This window comes from Hemitrygon akajei, chromosome 23, assembly GCF_048418815.1.
Source record: "Hemitrygon akajei chromosome 23, sHemAka1.3, whole genome shotgun sequence".
NCBI classification, from domain to species: Eukaryota; Metazoa; Chordata; class Chondrichthyes; order Myliobatiformes; family Dasyatidae; genus Hemitrygon; species Hemitrygon akajei.
Window position 1 is genome coordinate 48722554 of NC_133146.1, and position 24793 is coordinate 48747346.

Genomic DNA, 24793 nt, shown 5'->3' on the forward strand with positions numbered 1-24793 from the left:
GACTGTTACTGATGTTTGCAGTTCACTGGTGACTGATTTTAAGTAATCGCAAAGGTATACATTGAGTACTGCTGCATTAGCTTCAGCCTCTAATGAGTTTTGGATGTAGCAGCACCGCACTGACAGTTGTTCTATTTGTCTGAGGGATGGCATATCCCAGGCTCTGCAGTATTGCACTGGTCAAGCTCTGGCTGTGGGTCTAGGAAAGGGATAATGCTTTGTAGACATTTGTTATTTTGAGGCTTTGTGCCAGCAGTGGGATCATAAACACAGCAGGGGACTTATTGGAATGTGGTACACGGATTATATGTAGGAAGATAGCGGCGCGCTCAAATACAGCAGCTTCTGCAGGGTCAACCAAAGGTGTTATTGCCTTTTTGAAACATTTTTTAACGAATGCAAGACCTTGCTGGACATTAAGAACTTAATATACTGCAGTTCTATCTCATCAGTGAGTTGCTTGTTGGCAGAAAAACTGAAGGAGTTGGACTTGGTGCGGACTGTGATGGAAAGGTATTGGTGTGTGAGGGAGCTGTTAAGTCTCCTTAGTTGCTTTTTTTTGTGATCACAGGACCCTGTTGGAAATTGCTGGTGTAGAATGTTGCAAGTGTGCCTTCTGCTGTGTATGACTGTTGGTACTGTGTTTTGCACCTTGGCCCTGGAGTGATGCTGTTTCATTTGGTTGTATTCATGTATGGTTGAATGATAATTAAACTTGAACATGATGAGTTTTTTAAAAAATCTGTTAATTATGTTAATGAATGGAACCTTGCCTGCTTCTTGATGCCTTTGAAATCCAATGTAGTGTTTCTTCTTTGCTGGCAATGGTCATTGGCAGGCACAGTGGAAACTTGTCACTTTTCATTACAACTGATTATTAGCAAGGCCCTACATTGTCTGCAGCTCTCTGCCACAGTATAGGGAGATCCATACCTCTCCCCAGAGAACGTTTGGCAAGTGCACACTTAAAGGTCAACTGCAAGTTGCAAAAGAGAAATGGGAACCATTCCCTGCAATTATCTAGCTGCAATGAAGGAAATAGTTATCAGTTGTATTAGTGTGATCCAGTATGACAGGAGAAATATCAAATTAGTGCTGTATGACAATTGATATTCTGCATGTACTACACAGAACTGTACATTTCAAAGGTGCAGCCGGAAAGACCCAGAGGTTTAAAAAAAATGTTGTTTGTTTTTACTTTCACCACTGCATACACTTGGATATTACCTTTGCAGAAGGTTATGGATCATTTGGAGGCTCTTTGTAGCCCCACAGAATGCTGTAGATAGAGATTTCTAGCCCAGAACATCTGTGATTGGTTTCTCCAGGCTTCTATTACAACATCAGCTGCAGTTCTGGATGACCCTTGTGATTGATATGGTTCCAGCTGGAATGAAACCTCTACTTGATTGAAGCACAAGATCCTGATCCTTGCAGATTAGATGTGGTAAGGATGTTTCCTCTCAAAGGGGAATCGGAGGGGTGTGATTATTTTTTTTCTTCCTCAAAGGATGGTGCAACAGATTTTTGAATATTTTAAAGACAGAATTTTATAGAACATCTAAGGAAAGAGATGTCTAATCACAAACAAGAAAATCTGCAGATGCTGGAAATCCAAGCAACACACGCAAAATGCTGGAGGAATTCAGCAGGCCAGGCAGTATCTATGGAAAAGTGTAATCAATTGACATTTCAGGCTGAGACCCTTCATCAGAACTGGAGAATAAAGCCTGACTTCTCATCTTTTATCTCCAGTTCTGATGAAGGAGCTCGGCCTGAAATGTTGATTGTTTACTCTTTTCCGTGGATGCTGCCTGGCCTGCTGAGTTCCTCCAGTTTTTGTCCGTATTGTAAGGAAAGGGATGGATGAGAATGCAGAAATGGGGTGGCAGTCAGATCAGCTATGTTCTTATTAAATTGCCAAACAGTTCTGAGGAGCAAGTTGGGCTATTTATGTTTTTAATTTGTATGTTTAAGGTGATTTTCTTGTTGAATGAAGGTCGGCAAAATAAAATGCTTTACACCTTTAATAGACAACACTGTAAGATGCTCCCTGATTCACTCAAATATTTGAAGCCAAACTTGGAAATGATATACTTTTGTTACATTTTGTCTGGCTGGTTTCAGGAAAAGCATAGATCTGTTCTTGGCTTCTATCTTGACACAGCTTTCTGAAATATATAGTGGTGAGCCATCAAAATAGTGGCAGCTTCCAAGATATAAATATGTACTTGGAAGCAGAGACAGAAAGTTGTTTTTCTCCACCAGTGGGACAGGTTACATTAACTATTGTGGCTTTGTGCTTGGAATAGATGCTGAGTCATTTGAAAATGTCCAAGTCTACAGCTTTCAGAGATTCATAGGGTTCTGTTGACAAACAGCATCAAAGGATCGATTAATTAAATGGGATTCCCAACCTTTTTTATGCCATGGACCCTTACCATTAACTGAGGGGTCTGTGGACCCCAGGTTGGGAACCCCTGGATTAAAAGCAGATAAATAGAGTTGAGGTTGCTGATCAGTCTGGATCATCTCGAATAATATTGATTTTTACCGGCCAATGTCTTGTTTCAGTGCATTTGAAAATGCCTTGGATTTTGCAGTCAAATCATGATGTGTAGTGCATGAGGCCTTGGTGTTATTAGTATTTTACTGGCGGACCCTATGGCACTGCATACAGAGAGAAGCAAAATATAAATTGGAGCAAAAATAGTAATTGTGGATCTGTCCTTATGTTCTGATGGGAAGTTAAGTGTGTACCGGTAGTTTATAAAAATAAGAGGAGATTGTAATCAAGTAGGTATGATTACAGTATATTTCAAGTATTATTAAAATGGCACAGTGGAAACTTAAGATAAAATGCAAAAGAGACAAAATTGAAATGCATTTAAAAAATGCAATTGTATTGTACAGTTAAATTTTTATTCAGGAGCAAGAAGAATGGGAGTTTAAAAAATTAATGTGAAATATCAATATGTAAATCTGCAAATATGTAAATTCAGTATAATTATATCTTGAATGTGTTTGAACAGAATGGGTTATTTTGGCATAACTAGCTAAGTATTTTTAGTAGAGGTGTTATGTTGCAGTTTTACATGACGTTGGTGAGGTTGAATTTAGAGTATTGTGTTCAGTTCTGGTCACCTACCTACAGGAAAGATATCAATAAACTTGAAAGAGTGCAGAAAAAAACTTAAAGACGTTGCCAGGACTTGGAGAACCTGAGTTATGGTGAAAGGTTGTATAGGTTAAGTCTTTATTCCCTGGAGTTCAGGAGAATGAGGGAAGATCTTGTAGAGATAGACAACAGTATGAGGGTATAGATAGGATTCGTCATACTGATCAAATGTTTAGGGTGAAAGGTGAGATGTTTAAGGGGAATCTGAGAAGGGGGGAACTTCATATAGAGGGTGGTTCCAGTGTAAGTGGTAGATGTGGCTTCAACTGTAATATTTAAGAGGTTTGGATAGGTACATGGATGAGGAGTGTTTGGAAGGATTTGGTCTGGATGTAGGTAGATGGACTAAGCACAGTATTAGGTCAGCATGGAAAAGATGAGTCAAAATGCCTTTGTGCTGTAGTACTCTGACTTTACATAGAAAAGTTCTTGTATATTATTAAGTGATGTTTGAAAGTAAATGTGAGGAAAGGATAATGTGGGAAAATTTAGAGACAGCATGGAGTGAAGGGGGCTGAGAAACAAATGCTATGAAGGGAAACAGTTTATTAGAGGTATAGCATAAATAGCAAGAATTATTCTTTGCATGGTGGGAGTGTTTAAGGGAACATAGGTTTCAGGTATGAAGAACACACACAAAATGTCAGAGAAACACAATGACTCGGGTAGCACCTACAGAGAGAAATGAAGAGTCAACATTTCAGACTGAAACTCTTCATCAGGACTGGAAAGGAAGAGGTCAGAAACTAGAATAAGAGGGTGGGGGAGAGAGGATGATATGAGAAGTTGCAAGGGGATACTGGAAAAGTTAAAGGGCTTAAGAAGAAGACAGTGGACCATGGAAGAAAGGCAAGGAGGAGGGAACCACAGAGGTGATGGGCAGATACAGAGAAGAGAAGGGATGAGAGGGTAACTAGAATGGGAATGGAAAATGAGTGAAGGAGGGAGGGGGTGAAATTAGCAGAGGTTGGAGAAATTGATGTTCATGCTGTCAGGTTGGAGGCTACCCAGATGGAATATGAAGTGTTGCTTCTCCAATCTGAGTTAGGTCTCATCATGCAATAGAGGAAAAGCCATGGACTGACATAGGAACATTTATCAGAATTAGATGGGATGTCTAATTGAAATGGGTAGTGACAGGGAGACAGCAATAGACTGAGTGAAGATGCTCGATGAAATGATTCCCCATTCTGTGTCTGTCTCATCAAAGTAGAAGCAGCCACAACTTTTCCACCCGTCCCCATCATTCCTCCTCCCTTACCCACACAACTTCTCACCTGCCAGCTTATACTCTTTCCCCTCTCTCCCACATTCTTCGTCTTGCTTCTGCCCCCTTTCTGATTCTGATGAAAGGTCCTGGTCTGAAACATTTACTGTTTATTTGCCTCTATAGATGCTGCTTGACTTGCTGATTTCATCTATCATTTTATCTAGATTTCCAGCATCTGCAGAATCTCTTGTATTTAAGGTGAGAAGAAAGTAGTTTGTGAAGATCAGGGGGGAGGTTTTTCACACCAAGTATGTAGGCATTTGAAATACACTGATGAGATTGTAGAAGCATACACAGTCACAATGTTTCAGAGATATCTGGACGTGCAGTTGGATAGCCACGGTACAAAAGGCAGACAACCTAATGCAGGCAAATGGGGCTGGTATAAATGGATACAATAGTTGGCATGAACACGGCAGACCAAACAGACTGTTTCTGTGCTACTCAAATCTATAACTTGATGGTGTAGCAGCTAACTTGCAGCACAAGATATGAATTTAAATCCCACTATGATAGCTGAGGGATGATAATCAAATCATTTAAAAGCTTGGGGAATAAAACAAATATAAATACAGGTAGCCATGAGATTGCTGGAATGTTGGAACCCTGCTCCACCTGTTTCACAAAAGTATTTCAGAGGAGGCAATGTTATGTCCTTCCCTGTTTTCACCTAAATATGACTCTAGATCTACTGATGTTGATTCATAATGCCCCCTTGGTTTAGGGATTGTTAGGGATGTCAACAGATAATTTGAAAAATAAAATTAAAATGAGTGGTACAATCAGTAGAGCTGAGCTGCTCAGCTCCAGCATTTGGGTTCAATTCTGACCTCTTGTGCTCTCTGTGGGAGGTTGTATTTTTCCTCCAACCCACAAAGGTGAAGAATAGCCCACTTCAATATCAGAAAGAAATGGAAACCTCTCTGTTCTTTGAAGTTGCATCAACATAGTGGTTGAATTACTGCACTTGTATCCAGAGGTCAGACCTCTAATCTGGAGATATGTTAAAATTCAAATATATCAGCAGAGTAATTTAAGTTCAATTGAATAAATCTGTAATTGTAAAATTAGTATCAGTAAAAGTAACCATGAAACTACCAAACCGTTATATAAAAAAAACAAATGTGGCTCACTGATGCCCTTCAGGGAATTAAATCTGCCAGTATTACCTGACCCAGTCTCAGTATGACTCCAAATCAGTGATGTGGTTGACTCTCTAAACACCTCTTCAATTCAGGTAATTAATGATGCACACTATGTCATCCTGGCCAGTGACATCCATATCTCACAAACAAGTAAAAAGGTTAATTACAGGTAACGGCTCAGTCTGCATTCAGAGAGGTTCAGATAAGTTGGAAATAATCAGTTTGTAAATGTATTCTAAACATATTTGGTTTCCTTTAGCTTGATACACAATTATCTTGGATCATTGTGTAGCTGATTAGTGTTAAATATGTTCTACATAAATAAATGTGAATATTATATAAAATTATGAATCTAAAACATTCATATTTTATAAATATTTTGTAATAGTCATGAGAAAATATAATTTGCAGATCTTCATCATGGAATAAGGTGCATATGCATATTGCAGCAATGGTCTTTGTTTTTGCAACAGTCTATAATTCAGCCTTCTTTAAAAGGTACTTTCCAGGCCAGTGGCAGTGATCATTACCTTGCACCTTATAGCTATTGTGTTTTACGTGTTCACATTTCCTGGAATGTTATACAAACTGAATGCAAGTTACAGGGCAATACAGCAGTTAACATTTGTGGGACTGTTGATGCTCTAATAAATTGGAGACAAGTTCTACTGCTGGATGTTTGATACCTCAAAATAACTTCCATTAAATTGGTTCTGACTGCCTAAGGTTTAGCATGACTGGAAATGCTAAAAATATTGAATTTTTTGGTTCCATATAATCAAGCAGTCTTTTAGGAGAAATTTCTAATTATTCCTTGTTGAGAAGCCCAAGAATTTCTCAGTAGTTACAAGAAGGGCCAGTGTTTAAGACTGAAGTTCTGATCTACCTAACCTTCCTCAGGATTTCCACATCATCACAAAAGCTGTTCTTCAGCCATTTTACTTTACTGCACATGATATTTAAGGATTTTCTGTATTAACAGGATCACTTGTATTCATTCTTTTTTAAAAACGTTTTTTATTGGGTTTTCAAATAATTAGAGAAAGAAAAAAATATATACCCTTCTCCCCCCCCCCCCCAAACATCCCTATAGGGAAAAAAAGAAAAAAAATTAAAGAAAGAAAGCGTGCCTGGATATCGGAAGATCCCCACATGCTCCACGGAGTTCGTAATAATTTTAGTATATATATTTATTTCTTTCCCCAAATAACCAATTATTTTATCTTCGGAGCACCTATATATTTAATTCTGTCTTTTGTAAATAAGGGCACCAAATTTTCAAAAATGTTTCATATTTATCTCTTAAATTATAAGTAATTTTTTCAAGTGGAATACAGCTGGAAATTTCATTCTTCCAACGATCTATACTTAAGTATACATCCGTTTTCCAAGTAACTTTTATTCCAAGTGCAATTTTTATGAATTCTTTCTGATATTTATTCAATTTGGGTTTCGATTTTATCCCTTCAATATTGCCTAATAAAAGTATCAAACAACACTTTTTTTGTTACTTCCAATTAAGGGCTTATTTAAGAGAAAAATTAGGTCAAACAATGTTATTGCCGAAATCTAATGAAATAGAAACTTTAATTCAAAAAGGAAAAACTAAAAAAAATTATTTCTTCTATGTATAGCTTGATTCAAAAACAGGCAATTAAACAAGGAGACCATAAGTCAAGACAAAAATGGGAAAGTGACTTGAATATTAAAATTGAAGAAACAATTTGGTCAAGACTACGTCTTGATAGTATGACAAATACAATAAATGTCCGGTTAAGATTAGTGCAATATAATTTTTTACATCAGTTATGTATTACACCACAAAAAATAAATAAATTAAATTCAAATTTATCTGATCAGTGTTTCTGATGTAACCAAGAAATCGGTACTTTTTTACATTCTACTTGGTCTTGTTCTAAAATTCAACCTTTTTGGACAAATTTAAGAGTTTTATTGGAACAAATTATTGGAATACAACTTCCACTTGTATTCATTCTTGATCAGAGATAGTGTAAGAATGACTGTCTTTGACATTGTTTACTCTTTGAAGTTTTCTTACAAATTTTAGAGAATTTATTCTAGGAAAATCTAATACTGCAGTTCATCATCATTATATCTGATTTCTTCTGTAGGTTGCCTTTCAAGATCGATGACAAATTGCTTCCATTTCCAAGCCTGCAGGTTCTGGGGCACCCAAAAGGTAATTTGGGAGGTAATGTACCTCTCTTGCTGTTCGTGCTGAACTGCTGTGTACTTGTGATTCAAAACTACCGATTTCAAATTCTAATCTGAAAGCTATTTCTCCACCTTGAGTGATCATGGGTCTGGGATGCCCAAGGATCATTTTAAATATTAGACATTGTTAAGGAGGCTTTAGAGTATTTACATTAGTGTGTTTTTGGGAGTCTGGTACAATATGGGAAGTCAGTAATAATCCTGAGCTTGATACTTCATACACCATATAATTCAATGTATAACCTCTCAAACAATACTCTTTCATACAAGATTGGTTTCCTGTGAATTATAACCTCTGGGTACTTATTTTCACTTATGAGTTTTTTTTCTTCCCATTATATCTTACCCTTGCCACTCAAAAGTATTATCAAAGACCTGGTCTTTGATCTTCCAAAATCCTGACCCTGCTCTGTGATTGTGGAAGCCCTTTTATGACCTTCCTGACCTTTTTTGCAGTTTGTTTTTGCTCCATAATACCATGGCACTGCTCTTAGCTATCTATACAAAGTCCCTATTAATAATCATGGACAAATTCAAGAGAACCTAGAGAGACCTTTTAGTTTAATTTGTTGTGATTGTCACATCTCTTGCATTTATTCAGTCTGAAGGCCAACAGTTCCATGAGGCCTCCTCTATTGTTTTAGATATTGCTCAGTAATACTGTTAAAATTCAGAACCCTATAGCATTTCTTGCTAGGGTAATTGTATACGGTCCATGTTGCGTATATCTTTTCAACACAAGAGACTGCTGATGCCAGCATTTAGAACAAAAACAAAAAGCTGGATGAACTCTGGGTTGACCATTAAATTCCTCCAGCAGTTTGCTTTTGCATACATCTTAACTGTTTCTGTAACCTTTTTCTCAGTCTGTCTCCACTACATCTGTTCTCAGAATGAGATTGTCCTTTCTAGAACAACAAAGATGTCCTCTTCTTTCAAAGGATTTTCACCAACTGTCTCTCCTCTATTTTTGCTGCACATCTGCCTTATCTCATCCTCCTGCTGTCATTACAGTGTGAGAGTTCCCTTTGTCCTTGCCTCTAACCCCACAAGCTACCATACCTAGCACATCTTTTGCAACTTCCATCCATTTCTAAAGGGATTCTACCACTAAGCACATCCTTCCCTCCCCATGTGACTCCCTTAGAACATAGAAGACCTATAGCACAATACAGGCTCCTTGGCCCACAAAGCTGTGCCAAACATGTCCTTACCTTAGAAATTTCCTAGGATTACCCATAGCCTTCTATTTTTCTAAGCTCCATGTACTCCTTGTTCACTCATCTCTCCCCACTAATTTCCCTTCTGGCACTTATCCCTGTATGCACCAACCCCTGCACCTCCCCCTCACCAGCACAAGAGGGTCTAAACAGTTCTTCTAGATAAGATGTTCCTTCACCTGGGAGTCTGTCAAGGTAGTCTACTATATCCTGTGTTCTCAGTACAGCTTGTCAATGGCACCACGCAGATTAGGGGACTGCTTCATTGAGTACCGTTGCTCTATCTACCTTAAAAGGCAGGATCTCTGTTTGGCTACCCAAATCAACTTGACTTCCTATCCTAATATGTCTGTCCATGGCCTCACCAACAGCCACGAGAGGCCATACTCAAGTTGAAGGAGCAACACCTCATTCTGTCTGGGTAGCTTCCAACCTGATTGCATGAACATTGATTTATCTAACTTCTGGTAATTACCCTTTTTCATCACCCATTCTGGTTACCCTCTCAACCCTTCTCTCCATCTGCCCATCAGCTCCCTTTTCTCCCTCCTCCTTCCCTTTCTTCAATGGTCCACTGTCCTCTACTAGATTCCTTTTTCTTCAGCACTTTACCACTTCCAGCTTCTTCAGCCACCCGTCCCCCATTCATACACTTGTACTCCTTTCTCTCTCCCGACCCTCATTCATCTCCTTTCTTTCCAGACTGTAAGACCAAAAGACATAGACTGAATGGTCCAATCTTGCTCTATCAACTCTGATTCACCATTCAGTCATGGCTGATTTATTATCCCCCTCAACCCCATTCTCCTGTCTTCTCCTTGTGATATTCTAAATAATCAAGAACCAATCAAATTTCATCTTAAACATACTCAATGACTTGGCCTATGGAACTCATTGCCGCATAGCTATTTGATGAATGAAACAGGAGATGCTGATTTAAAAATGGGTGTGTGAGGTGTTTATTTAACAAACAGTGAAACACTAAATTGGGTATCTAGTTAAACAAGTATTTGTCTTAGCTATCCAAAACCACTACACCCCACATTCAGTTACCCTTTAAATGAACAGATGCTGTCAAACCTGCCTGATATATAACCCAAGAAGTAAGCATACGACTAACGGGTACTTAACTAAACAAACTTCGGGGGTGGGGGGGGTTTGCCAGCTATGTCTGCAGTGCTTTTTTTCTTTGCTACCCACGGACCAGACTGAATAGCGAGTCTTCAGAATGAATTGAAAGATCTCAGTCAGCGCTGTATTATTCTGAGTGAATCACCATTGATGGCTCAGAGTAAGAAACCATAAGACATAGGAGAAGTATTTTAGGTCATTTGGCCCATTGAGTCTGCTCCACCATTCAATCATGGCTGATCGTTTTCTCCCCTCCTCAGCCCCACTCCCTGGTCTTCTCCCCATAACCTTTAATGCCATGTCCAATCAAAAACCTATCAAACTCTGCCTCAAAGACACCCAATGACCTGGCCTCCACAGCTGCCTGTGGTAACAAATTCCACAAATTTACCACCCTCTGCTAAAGAAATTTCTCTGCACCTCTGTTTTAAATGGATGCTCCTCTATCCTGAGGCTGTGCCCTCTTGTCCTAGACTCCCCCAGCATGGGAAATATCACACAGCCTCAGAACCATCAAACATTCCTCCTATGATAAACTTTTCACTTTCGATATCATCCTTGAGATCCTCTGAACCAAAGCCAGAACATCTTTTCTCGGATGCGGAGCCCAAAACTGTTCACGAGACTCAAAGGTGAGGCCTCACCAGTGCCTTATGTAGCCTCAGCATCATATCCTTGCTCTTGTATTCTAGACCTCTTGAAATGAGTGCTAACATTGCATTTGTCTTCCTCAGCACTGACTCTTCCTGCAAGGGTATTCTGCACAAGGACTCCCAAATTCCTTTGCATCTCAGATTTTTGGATTTGCTCCCCATTTAGAAAATTATCTGCACATTTATTTCTACTACTAAAGTGCATTGCCATGCATTTTCCAACACTGTATTTGTCACTCAAAGCAAGCAACTTCTCATAAAGACTGAAGCCCGCCGAGAAGAAGGGTCTCGGTCTGAAATGTTTTTCCACCTCCAAAGATGCAGCCTGACTTGCTGTGTGTGTGCACACTCACCTGTTGAATCTCTTGTGTTTGTAACTGATTCCACATTTTTTTCAAAATTTGTTAAAACACTGGTCTTTCTCAGAATTAAATTCATACAAGTACTAAAACACTCTGCATGTCCTATTTGGGGGACATGTTAAATGTCAACTGTAACTTCACAATTATTTGCTTTCCTTAACTTGCCCCTCCACAGATTGTTGAGCAATTAAAATAACATCTTGTAACAGTTGCTTAAAATAACATATGTTCATGTTACACTGTTTGCCAGTGTTAACTTACACTGTAGTCCTACATTTTCACTCATTAACACTTAATTTACAGGACAATTTATCTCTAAAAATACCGCATTCTAAAACCTTACACAATTATGCTCTTTCACAGATTTTACTTGTGATATACTAACTTCTTCCAACAGAAACTTAAACAAAGGATGAAATTCTAATACTTTCGGTTTCATGACTGTAAATTGAGCCTTAACTTGAAAATTATCCCACACTTAATATCATTTAAAATCCACTGGCTGAATGAATCTGTTAAGACAAGCAAAAAGCTTTTTATATTCCTGTACAGGCAGTCCCCAGGTTACGAATGAGTTCCGTTCCTGAGTCCATCTTTAAAGTCGGATTTGTACGTAAGTCGGAACAAGTACATCCAGTATTATTTAGCATCAGTTAGTCAAACATTTGTCTTAGTATATATGTTACCTTTCTATGCATCTAAAATACTTAAGAAACATATGTATTCCAATAATTAAACCACTGTGTTGCTTAGTAATAATTGTAGCTTTCATCGGGGCAGGGCCTTTCACAAGTTCCATTATTCCCACTTTATCCTTTAAAATTGTTCCAATCATTGACCGACTGTAGCCTAATGCTTTTCCAATGACCGATGACGTTTCATCTCTTTCCAAACACTTTTATTATTTCCTTTATTTTCAATCGCGATCGCTTCCCATCAACAGAACAGAAACACTGGGCGGCTGGGTCCTAAGGACCACCGCACTGAATTCCCCGGGTCCTGCACTCCACCACACTGAATTCCCCGGGTCCTGCACTCCACCGCACTGAATTCCCCGGGTCCTGCACTCCACCGCACTGAATTCCCCGGGTCCTGCACTCCACCGCACTGAATTCCCCGGGTCCTGCACTCCACCGCACTGAATTCCCCGGGTCCTGCACTCCACCGCACTGAATTCCCCGGGTCCTGCACTCCACCGCACTGAATTCCCCGGGTCCTGCACTCCACCGCACTGAATTCCCCGGGTCCTGCACTCCACCGCACTGAATTCCCCGGGTCCTGCACTCCACCGCACTGAGACAGGTTAAATGGGACAAGTGGGGGCTGTGCTGGGGTTGGGTATTGTATTTGATCCTCCACAATATTCCGCGTGGGAATTTAAACTGGGGTTTTTTTTTAAAGAGGTCGAGTTGCGTGCTTGACATCAACCTGGCACAGGAGCTGTCTGTCACTGGATTGAACTTGTTCTTGAGCCCGGCGCTGATCTCACTGTGCCACCAGCCAACCGGAACCGGGGGGGGGGGTCAGGGTGAATCTTGCTAAGAAAAATTTAAGCCAAATACAAAGTTACACACTCAGAGTCAACGGCAACGACTTAAAATAGCAGACGGCATTCTCCTTCCTCAGTTTGTAAGTATGAGTTGTCCGTAAGTCAGGCGTTCGTAACTCGGACTACCTGTATAAAAAAAATCTTAAATTTGCTAATTGAGGTAATAATTTGAAATTTGTACCCCTGAAGATATGCACTTACTGCCTTTGTCAATGTACTGAATGATTTTTACAATTCACAGTAAAAGAAATTTTGACCAGGGGTGCCCAAACATTTGCATGCCACCATATAAAGCTTTGAAATTTGCATCACATGGCCTTTCCTAATGATGACTGTGAACAAGCCATAGCCCTAACAAGCTAATTAAGGCTGAGACCTTGGTAAAAGTTATCTGAGAGCTCAAATCTCTTGGGGTGCCCAAACTTTTGCATGGTGCTCCTTTCCTTTTTTTCCACTCTAAAATTGTACAAAACAAAAATAATACACTAATCTTGCTTAAAATGTTGAAAAGAATGTTTCACCTTTAACTTTATGACTTTGAGATCAGTTCATCTTCTACTCACTTAACTATTCACAGTAACAGAAATTTTGACCAGGGGTGCCCAAACTTTTGCATGCCACTGTATTTACAGCTGATAGGTCCACGTAATTTTATATTTAGAGAACATAAGATTACTTGTCTTTTGCAGGTATACTTATGTACATATCAGTAATACAGGCTCTATAGTTGGGGAAAACAAACATAATTCAACGTACTAGGTAAGTGAACGATAACAAGACTAGAAACATTTTATATAGGGTTTTTCAAATTATGAAATATTTTCCAATTCACAAGTACTAGAGTAACAGTTGTGCTTTTTCTGCGTAATGGCACATAGAGTAAATATTATCTACTTAAGAATAAATATTTCAAACTCTGAAACTGTTAATATTTTTGTCTTTATTTATAGGGTCAGTTGTGAATTATGAATGATCTAGATTCATGGTTACCATTATTACAGAAAATGTTAAAATTATGTTTCAGAATTGATTAAGATTAAAAAACTGTAGAAAGAGTTAGCATTACTTGGCATATTCCATTTCCCATGTTTGACCCTATTAAATAAATCTAAAACATGATCTTTAGCAAATAAAAAAATAATAGTTTACAGTCGGTAAGCTTCAAAATCTAAAAGCTGTTAGTATAAGGAATTCATTTGCAGAATTATACTAAGCCAATGTAAGAAAAGTTGACACCATAAAACAAGTATTAAAATTTTCAGCATCATATATATATACAAACTTCTGTACATAATGATTACACCCCATGAACAAAGCAGAAATTTGATCATTTTACCCGTCTTATTTGAAAGTAAGCAAATCTCTGTATCTGAGAATGAAGTAATTGTCAAAAAGCTATTTAAACATAAAGCAAGTAATATATTCCTGTGCTTCTAATGCAAGAGTGATTTTAAATCAGTTTCCAAACAAATGGCAGAAATGTCATCCACTTGGCAATCTTCTCTATATTTATTCCACAAAAGAAGTTTCCACTGTAACTTAGTTGTTTATAAGCTAACTCAAAGTTAACACTTACTACAGCAACAGAATCTGCAGGTGAAGAAAGTGGTTTTCTCTTACTTCTGTAGAAAATAATTCCAATTGCTGACATCGTATGTACAAATGGGGTAAATTATTTAGTACAGTTTCTTTGCTGAAAAGAGAAAAGAATGGAAATGACTGAAATTCCTGCCTTTTGGAATTAAATTCTATGAGCCAGACTTGGGAGTGAATACAGTATCAGAGCATCACTGTACAATTCCAGAATCTACAGATGCTTGCCTTCGAGCTGACTTTGGAGGAGGTGGAGGTGGTGTCTTGCTCGGCAGAGGAGGAGGACCCTGTTGGAAAGAATAATTTTGGTGAGCTATTTTTATGTAGCATTTCTGGCAGTGACCTTTGGGTCTTTAATCATGAATAGACAATACATTTAATGCTAGTGTGCCAGCACACTGGAGATTATTGGCAATTTCAAATCATTGATGGTATTAATTTCAGTTTTTCTTCTTGCCGCTGTTTGAATGTTCTCCTGTGACCGTGCGGGTTTCCTCCCACAGCACAAAGGTGCGCCGTTGGTAGGTTAATTTGTCACTGTAAATTGTCCTATGATTAGGCCAGGATTAAATTGGGGGATTGCTGGGCAGCACAGCTCGAAGGCCTGGAAGAGCCTATTCCGTGCTGTATCTCAATAAGTAAACAAACAATGGATCAGAATTTAACATGGTGTGACAATTCTTATGTGCAAATATTACCATAACTACAAAAGACTAGAGATAAATGTATTTAAAATACAAATTCAAAAGCTGATTTCTGAATTATACCACACATTGGTTGGGCAAAAGCAGCATTTTACTTTTGGTTTCAATATTGAAATTCAGTGGATACTTTGATATTGTTATGTTTATTTGTGTATGCATACTAAATATTGCCACTTTGTCAGTGAAAATCGAACACTGAAATGAGGAGTTTCATTCCTTCAAGCTTTAGTTTCTGTTTTTTTAAAATATGTTTCTTATTTCACTTAATCAGCCTTTCATTCCCTTTTAATATACCTGATTAAGCATGTTTCTGCCCAAATCCTTACATTGCTTAGTTTGAAATATCTCCAGCTCACCAGTAAGGGAATATGCAATTGCTTGATATAGTCAGCCAAATAGTCTATAAGATCAAAATGAGCAAACTGCCATGCAGAAATGCTTGAAATTTAACTGTTACAGTGCAGCTTTAACACTAACTTTAACACCTAGCAGAGCAAGTGATATTCCACTTCTATCAGGTGATACACTTTTAGCACAGAAATGTTAATTTAGATAATTCACTTATGAAGGCTAGTGGCAAAATTGCTGGTTAACAAACTGTTTTGCTGCTTTCTTGTGTTATTAGTTTAATATACAATAAGTTTTACGTTTTTAATATGTAAATATTGCACATGTACTTCCTCTCAGTGAATCTCTGAAGTTCTACATTTACATCGGTGGTGGAGGCCAGATCATTAGGGGTATTTAAGGTAGAGAGAGACACAAACATTTGACAGATCAAGGAATTCAAAACAATGGGTACTGGCATGATTAACAGTTGGCAGCAGCATAGATCAGCCACAAGGAGCTTGGTAATTTACTCCTCTTCTTGTTCAGTTAGCCTGTGACATTGAGACTGTTTGGCATCAGTCTATTGACCAAAAGTGGTCTATGTGTTTAAAAGAAAACTTTTCAGAATATATAGAAATACTTTTAATAAGAAAGAATTATCCTGCTGGTTAATTACAGATCTGTAGTTACCCTGGTTTGAGGGAGGGGTGTGGTTGGAGTGGCGAGTTCTTGGCTATCAGTCACAGTTCCATAATCACCAGTGTTGCCTTTGATAGGAAGAGGAGGCGGTATTCCAGTCTGCTCAGCAGTAACAGCACCATTCAGCTCCATACCTAGAAATGAACAGGTTGAAATAACGTTGGAATTTTCATCAGGACGCATTCAATTCTAACTTTTTTCCCCAGCTTTCATTAGATTCCGGATTATTTTATGAATTTAATGTAAACTCCCAAGCTGTCATGCTTCAAAATGAACTCATCCTGCATTATTAGTCCTGGCCTCATAATGGTAAAGTTACTGGATATATATTCTATCAATATTGCCCTCACTTCCATTGGTGACCATTCTGAGGTAATTTTGTCGGAAACTACCTTCAGATGCATGAGCCACAAAACCAAATATTTCAGAATGTTTCAAATTGATTAATTTTGACTAATTTATTATGTGGATGTCCATATACAACATATAAAAACATTGTCTTTATAGTACAAAGGTAACTATTAATAAGCACTAGAATTGTTCCTTTATAAATGTGAAATAAATATTTTCATAAAGCTAGGAAAAAAAACATGCGTTCTTCCACATTTCTTCACACTATTTTAATTTTGTGCACATATTCAAATTATGTATATTTCATTTGAATGGGGTCGCTGGCCTTGGTTGGAAATTGCGCAGGTTAGTGGTTTACCATTTAAATCCTTTAGAGCCATTCCTAAATGTCTGATACCTATGGCTAAAATTAAAAAAACTTTTATTCCTTCCATGCAGGTACAAACATGGTATCTACTATATGAAGAAATAATGTAATGTAACAATGTACAATTGTTTTGCCTCCCATACATGAAGGGACTCCTGACACGAAATTGAAATTCTTTTCAATGAATTCAAGCAGTGTGACGTTCTTGGACATCCTTGAACCAACAAAAGGTGAACTTGAGAACAAGGTCTCGGGATCCGTTCTTTGAGACCTAGCCATCACTCACAGACCGTTCTACTTTGGGAGAACAGCCATGGCATCTACATCTCCAGGATAAATGTCAGCAAGAAGTGTCAGGTGAAGCTGCAGGAGTATTACATGAGTAACTGGTGGACATATTAAGTGTATCCAATTTATAAAAAAATAAATAAAAATAATTCAAATGAAATTTCAAAGACATAAGTGATATGCAACTTACTGATGATTACCCTGCTAACATATCATTCACAGACAACCCTGGGCAATGTGTTTTCCATCTAATACTAATTCTGTCTGCCTACCCAATGTACAGAATTCAAAGACAATGCAGGCAGTAACAACACTCAGTGACCACTTTATGGTATCTAATAAAGTGGCCACTGAGTATACTGTATGTTTGAGGTCATCTGCTGCTGTAACCCGTAACCCATCCAGTTCAAGGTTTGACATGTGCATTTAGAGACGCTCTTCTGCACACTACTGTTTTAGCACGTTTTTATCAGTTGCCATTGTCTTTGTATCAGCTTGAACCAGTATGGTTGTTCTCATCCGACCTCTCATTAATAAGCATTTTCTCCCACCGAACTGACACTCACTAGAATTTTTTTGTTGTTTTTTTTTGCATGATTCTCTGTAAACTCTGGAGACTGCTGTATGTAAAAATCCCAGGAGATCAGCAGTTTCTGAGATACCCAAACCACCCCATATGGCACCAGCAATCATTTCAGTCAAAGTCACTTAGATCACATTTCTTCCCCATTCTGAAGTTTGGTCTGAATAATAACTGAACCAATTGACCATGTCTGCATGCTTTTACGCACTGAGTTGCTGCCACATGATTGATTAGATTTTTGCATTAATAAGCAGGTGTACTTAATAGAATTGCCACTGTGTAGTCAGCATTAACATCAAGAAATCAATTTTAACACTGATTGTAAAATATAAATTGTAATAGATTCTGCCCCATTTGAAAGTTAAAGCAAGAATAGCTTGTGCAGATTTCCCCCCCCCCCCTCTTTTTTAGGCTGTGGTAAGTTTGTGCCAATGGAATTATTTTCTTACTCTGTGTACTGCTCACAACTCCAAACACTTCCAACAAATCTGTATTTCTTTTCTACAGTCCTAGTCTACTGTACATTCTATGGTTGTTGTGTATTATCTTCCTATTGCTCTTCAAACTGTTTCATTTATGGATTTAATCCATTCAGAAAGATCCCAAGTACTAGTAAATACTTGTTAACATTACACTTTCAATTGTTGACCTATACATGTTGCTATGCTCCAATGGGCACACTAGATGGTCTTTAGCTATTGTGTGACAAAGACTATTTCATCAAATATCAGTAGTGTCTAAGGCACTTACCCAATGGGCACCTCATTTTTTCAGGGACATATTGCCCTGGACTTCCTAGCAGTATACGATTGTCAGGAATTGTAGATGTGTTTGGGTTGACAATCAAGAATGTGGCATTAGGTCTCCTGAGGGCTTGAAGGGTAGAAGCTATGTATGGGACTCAATTTAGTGGGATACCATTTTAACATAAAACTGGTAAAATCCAGTTTTAACACAACCAAGAGAACATCTGCAGCTGCTGGAGGAATTCAGCAGGTCAGGCAGCATCAATGGAGAAGAGTACATAGTCAATGCTTCAGGCCAAGACCCTTCTTCAGGACTGGAGAGGGTAAGATATGAAGTCAGAGTAAGAAGGTGGGGTGGAAGAAGAAATACAAGGTAGTAGGTGATGGGTGAAGTAAAGAGCTGGAAAGTCAATTGGTGAAAGAGAGAAAAGGCTGGAGAAGGGAGAATCTGTTCTATTCAACTGATGTTGTAATTTCTGCTGATATATAAACAACCTGGGATTTTATTTTATCTGACATGACAGTCCAAGGCTGCCTCTTTTACTGCGATGAGGTCACACTCAAGTTGTAGGAGTAACAGCTTAAATTCCGTTCTGGAAATCTCCAACTTGATGGCATGAACATCGATTTCTCAAATTCCCAGTAACTGCCTCCTCCCTTCAGCATTCCATTCCCATTTCCCTCTCTCACCTTATCTCCTTACCTGCCCATCACCTCCCTGCGGTACTCATCCCCCTTCCCTTTCTTCCATGGCCTTCTGTCCTCTCCTATCCAATTTCCCCTTCTCCAGCCCTATATCTCTTTCACCAATCAACTTTCCAGCTCTGCTGAGTTCCTCTAGCATTTTGTGTGTGTTGTTTGAAGATCTGGTTCCACTAGGAGTATGTAAAGATGTTTGCTCCTGGGACAACTTGGTCTACTCTATGTCAGATGTGCAGGCACAACACATGTCAGGATGTCACCTAGTTACATCTTGCAAAGGGATGCAAAAGGACTTGGAAACGGATATTATCATGTTAAACTCCATGGCAAGTACAGTGTTAAACAGAATACTGAATTGAATACCCAACGCAATCTAATTCCAGGCAATTTCCCCACTCACTAGCTAGAAGTATGATACATAATTGAACATTCCAAAGAAACAATAGAACCATAGATTTATAAAGCATAGAAACAGGCTCTTCTGCCACCACAACCATGCTGAGCTTTTTAACCATCAATCTATTTACCTGAAATAGTGCCATATGTTTAATGCCTTCTCTAAGTGTCTGCCTGAATGTTTCTTAGTAATTTTAATTGCATATGATTCTATCACTTCCTCTGGCATTTTGTTTCCAATGCTGACCTCCCAGTGTGTTCAAAACTTAACTCTTGGGTCCCCTTTCAAATTTGTTCTTCTCACTTTAAACCATCTTGGTTTTGAAACCCCACATGGGGAAAAAAAACTTCCTTTCATAAAAATTATTTCTGAACTTACAGTAAAGTACTTACTCAGGCCAGGTTGTAAGGCAAATGACAACTTAGCTCTGGGAGTTCCTGGATTTGATACTGAAGATGCAGAAAACCTTCTATCAGCTGCCAGTATATTAATCACTTGGCTCTTTGGTCTTTGTGGTCGTAATGGACTGATCTGAAAAAGAAGAGGAATGTTGTCCCATCATGAAAAGCACTACAGTTTTAGTAGAGTCAACTTCTATTACAAATCATGAGCAAGTTGTCACGTGAGAATTTAAGGATCAATTCTGATTCACGCCAACTTAGTATTATCATATCAATTCATGTAAAAGCAGCATTGGTTCACATTGTAAATGGGCAAGGGACTGGGCTGGGCAGAGAGGATATTCCAAACTTTGATGTCTTTAGTGAGAATAGTAAAAGGAATGTTGCATTCCCAGTATTCTAAAGTAAGGAAGGCAAAAAAACAAGCTGAAGTTTTAACTTGTTAGTATTGAACTATCTTTTGATTGCAACTGAATCAAATGCTAATTTAATCCATACGTTTCTAACTTCATGGTTTCTACTGCTATAAAGGGTGAAAATAGCAATTATTACTAGTAGTAAGAGCTTAATTGCACAAAATGGTTAAATGGGACTTGTGAGTAACTGGATGAGTGTGTTTTGATCCAGGTACCTTACCAATTTTGTTTTGAAATGTACCTAGCTTAAGACATCAAAAGGATTAAATACTCATCCTGAATCTCTTATATTTTGTGATATTGCTTTTGCGTCCACTTGCTATTTTTTCTAATTTCTCAATAATTGACCACTGCCATGCTCCTAGTTACTTTTCAGGCATTTTACTTAAGCACTGAATTTCTTCATTAAACATCTGTACTGATAAACATAATGTTGTTGTGAACACTGAATGCAAATCCATTATCCTTCATTGACGATCAGATGTGAGGTTAGGATGTTAGGTAGTTTACTACTCAAAATGTAGAGAGAGTTTTTCAAAGATGAAAATTTTCAATAGCAATTTGCATAACATTTTTCAATGTCAACTGTTCAGATTTTTAATGCTATGTTGCCTCATCTGTACTTATAAAGCACAATGCTAAATGTTTCTTGCAGTCATTAAAGCAGTAGCTCCTAATTATTTCATGGCTCACAGTAGCTGCATTTTAAATAGACAGGAAAAACGGTGAATATTTAGAAGAGTTATTTAATACAGTAATTGACAGAAACTCAGTTCACAAATTATCATGCAATTACCGTTTCAGAGAGAATCACTGCTTCTGTAGATTGGCTGGAAATATCAGTTGCTTTAAGTTCTTTGTCAAACATTTCTTGGTGTTTGCTGTTCCTTTTTTCTTTCTTTTTCTCTCGCTTATCCCTGTCAAAATCATCCTTATCCAATTTATCCTGAGATCTTGAATGCATCTTCTTTGGGAGAAGAGGCTCTAGAATAAATCTAAAATAAATGATATTGAACAAAGGAAAATGTATAAATAAACTTGTTATAACTGGTTAAGGGTGCTACTGTAGTATAGTGGCTAGTGTGCTGCTGTTACAAGCTAAGTGTGTCAGATTTCAATTCCAGTACTGCCTGCAAGGAGTTTGTACATTCTTCCCATGATCGCATTGGTTTCCTCTTCGTGCTCTGGCTTCCTCCCACTTTCCCAAGACGTGCCAGTTAATAAGTAAATTGGTCACTGTAAATTGTCCTGTGATTAGGCTAGTGTCAAATAGGTGAGTTGCTGGGTGGTGTGGCTCACTGGGCCGGAAGGGCCTGTTCTGCTAGATGAAAAAAAAATGAGCAGAGTATAATCTATTTTCTGGAGCAAATGTATTTCTCATGGAATCTGTAAATTTCCAATGCAGCATCTATAATCTAAATAATTTTGTTAAGTAATCTGTTTGGATATTAAAATACTTATGACACATTCTTTATTGAAAAGAATGTAAAACCTAATGAGGTCAGTACTTTGTTTGAATTTTCCATTTTAATGTTCTCAATAATTTTTTTTTGCTGGTGATATTGGCCAGACTTTGCCCACAAGCATGCTGCTTAACCATCTGCTAAATCCATGACTCCCTTGAATGGGTCTCCTTGAAGCAGCCATCCAGATTCTCATTATCAATGCTTTCCTGACATAAACCTCATCAGATTTCTGATGCCAAAACACGCCTCCAAGAGAAATGTCAAAAACAAATTTTACAGCCTAATAGTCCATGACTCCTGCATTTCAAAAATTTTAATAGCTTGATAACATGCCTATAAAAAGTATTCGCCTCCCTTGCAAGTTTTCATGTTTTATTGTTTTACAACATTGAATCACAGTGAATTTATCTTGGCTTATTTGACACTGATCAACAGAAAAGACTCTTTTGTGTCAAAGTGAAAACAAATTTATACAAATTGGTCACAATTTATTACAATCACTAAACAAAATAATTGATTGCATAAGTACTCACCCCCTTCAAGTCAGTATTTAGTAGATGTACCTTTGACGGCAATTACCGCCTTCAGTCTGTGTCGATAGGTCTCTATCAGCAAATGGACACTGCAATTTTTCCCCATTCTTCTTTACAAAACTGCAAGCTTTGTCAGATTGTATGGAGATTGAGTGAATAGCCCTTTTCAAGTCCAACCACAAATTCACAATTGGATTGAGGTCTGGACTCTGACTTAATTTTGTTGTTTTAAAGTTATTCCTGTGTAGCTTTGGCTTTATGCTTGAAGTCATTGTCTTGCTGGAAAACAAATCTTCTCCCAAATCGCAGTTTTCTTGCAGACTACATCAGGTTTTCCTCCAGGATTTCCCTGAATTTTGCTGCATTCATTTTACCCTATACCTTCACAAGCCTTCCAGGGCTCGCTACAGAGAAGCATGATGCAGTCACCACCAGGATTCAAGGTAGGGATGGTGTATTTTTGATGATGTGTGGTGTTTGGCTTACACCAAGCATAGTGTTTACTCTGATAGCCAAAAAGCTCAATTTTAGTTTCATCAGACCATAGGACCTTCTTCCAACTAACTTTAGAGTCTCTCACATGCCTTCTGGGAAACTCTAGCTTGAGATTTCATATGAGTTTTTTCTCCTTGCCACTCTCCCATAAAGCTGTGACTGGTGAAGCACCCGGATAACAGGTATTGTATTGTCACGCAGGTGAGAAACTGCTAGAAAATTCAGCAGTCTAATGAACAAGGAGGCAATTAAAAGAGAGGGAGGACTCTGACTTGGTTTTGATAACACTTTTTATTGTGACCTTGAGAGAGAGAGAGTACGGCGCCAGCTGAGACATGAGCTGGGAAGTCACCATGGTAACAGCTCAGAGCAGTTGAGCTAATGGACGGCTGGAATTTCGAATGGATTATAAAAAGATGAGGCTTTTGGTCTGATAACGGCAGAGGAGACACGACACGGGAGAATTGCGGAAGCTACCCGAGAAACCACTGGTGGAGTTTAAGACCACCACGAGGGTGGAGGCCACGGACCGATTAATTTCAACCCGTGATTACCAGTGCGGGTAAAAGCTTGCCTGTGGGTGGTCTGCTGGTGGTGAACCCGTGCCGTGGGTTAGTAGACCGTTCCCTAGAAGGGGCTCTGTCCATCTGTGTGTGTGTGGGGTTCACACGAAGTGACTCTAAAGACTTCGGAAGCAAGAACAACTAAAGCTGCCAACGTAAACGTCAACTCAATTAACTCTTTCCCTCTCCATCAATTCAACTCGATGCAACACAAAATGAACTGAACTGCTTAAACTTACCTGACACCATAAGACCGATATCTACCTCCGGGACTATTATCTTTGTATCCACACACACTCATTTACGGATATATATATATATATATACACACACACACAATAGTTTATAACCTGTATCATATTATCTGGTTTTAATGATATTAATTCGTAGTAGTAATAAATATAGTCTTAATTTATAGTAAACGAGACCTCCAGGTGTGTTCCATTTCTGCTGGTCCTTTTCAACTGGTCACGGGATTCATGACAGTATGTGCAGTCACTGAAACTTGTAACTCCTCCAGAGAGTTCTAAGGTCTCTTGGTGGCCTCCCTCACCTTGCATGGTCACACAGTTTTTGTGGACAGCCTGCTCTGGGCAGATTTACAGCTGTGCCATATTCTTTCCATTTCTTGATAACTGACTGGACTGTACTCCAAAGGATTTTTAGTGGCTTCAAAATTTTCTTGTATCCATCTCCTGACTTGTGCTTTTCAATAAATAACCTTTACATCATGTTTTTTGAAGTGTTCTTTTGTCTTCATCGTGTAGTTTTTGCAAGGATACTGATTCACCAGCAGTTGTGCCTTCCAGATATAGGTGTATTTTTACTACAATCAACTGAAATACCTTGAATACACATAGGTGATCTCCATTTACTAATTATGCAACTTCTAAAAACAATTGGTTGCACCAATGATGATTTGGTGTGTCATATTAAAGAGGGTAAATACTTATTCAATTAACTATATTTTATATTTGTCATTAATTTAAATCACTTTGTAGAGATCTGTTTTCACTTTGACACAAAAGAGCTTTTCTGTTGATCTGTGTCCAAAAAGTCAAATTAAATCCACTGTTTCAATGTTGTAAAACAATAAAACATAAATACATCCAAAGGGTGCCTTTTATGGGCCCTGTACTTATAAAAAAATTTAAAGCCAATTGGAAGCATTTAAGTAAACTAAATTAATTTGAACACTGTAATACTTAATACAACTATTCCTCTCCATTTTAAATTTGTCCCTGCACCAGATCTCATGGATAGATTCTCTCTAAACTAATCTAACCTTGTAGGAAGTTACCACACTGCTGTTTGAATTTCTTGACACATATAAATTAAGTGCTACCATTTCTCTGTAAAATACATGACAATATTTCAATTCAGAAAATGTATGTTAAGATATTATAATACATTCTA

At 38.2% G+C, this 24793-nt stretch overlaps 1 protein-coding gene across 2 annotated transcripts in view; it reads right to left on the reverse strand.

The window, feature by feature from the left end:
• Positions 1 to 13663: 13663 nt before the first annotated feature.
• Positions 13664 to 24793, reverse strand: part of dock1 (dedicator of cytokinesis 1) — a 574951-nt gene continuing 563821 nt past the window's right edge. For both annotated transcript variants that reach the window (XM_073027587.1, XM_073027588.1), the window contains 4 exons: positions 21117 to 21315; positions 19896 to 20034; positions 16061 to 16203; positions 13664 to 14623 (listed from right to left, as the gene is read on the reverse strand). In XM_073027587.1, the coding sequence (XP_072883688.1) occupies positions 14531 to 14623; positions 16061 to 16203; positions 19896 to 20034; positions 21117 to 21315 (574 nt within the window). In that variant the 3' untranslated portion in view covers positions 13664 to 14530. The remainder of the gene's footprint in view (positions 14624 to 16060; positions 16204 to 19895; positions 20035 to 21116; positions 21316 to 24793) is intronic.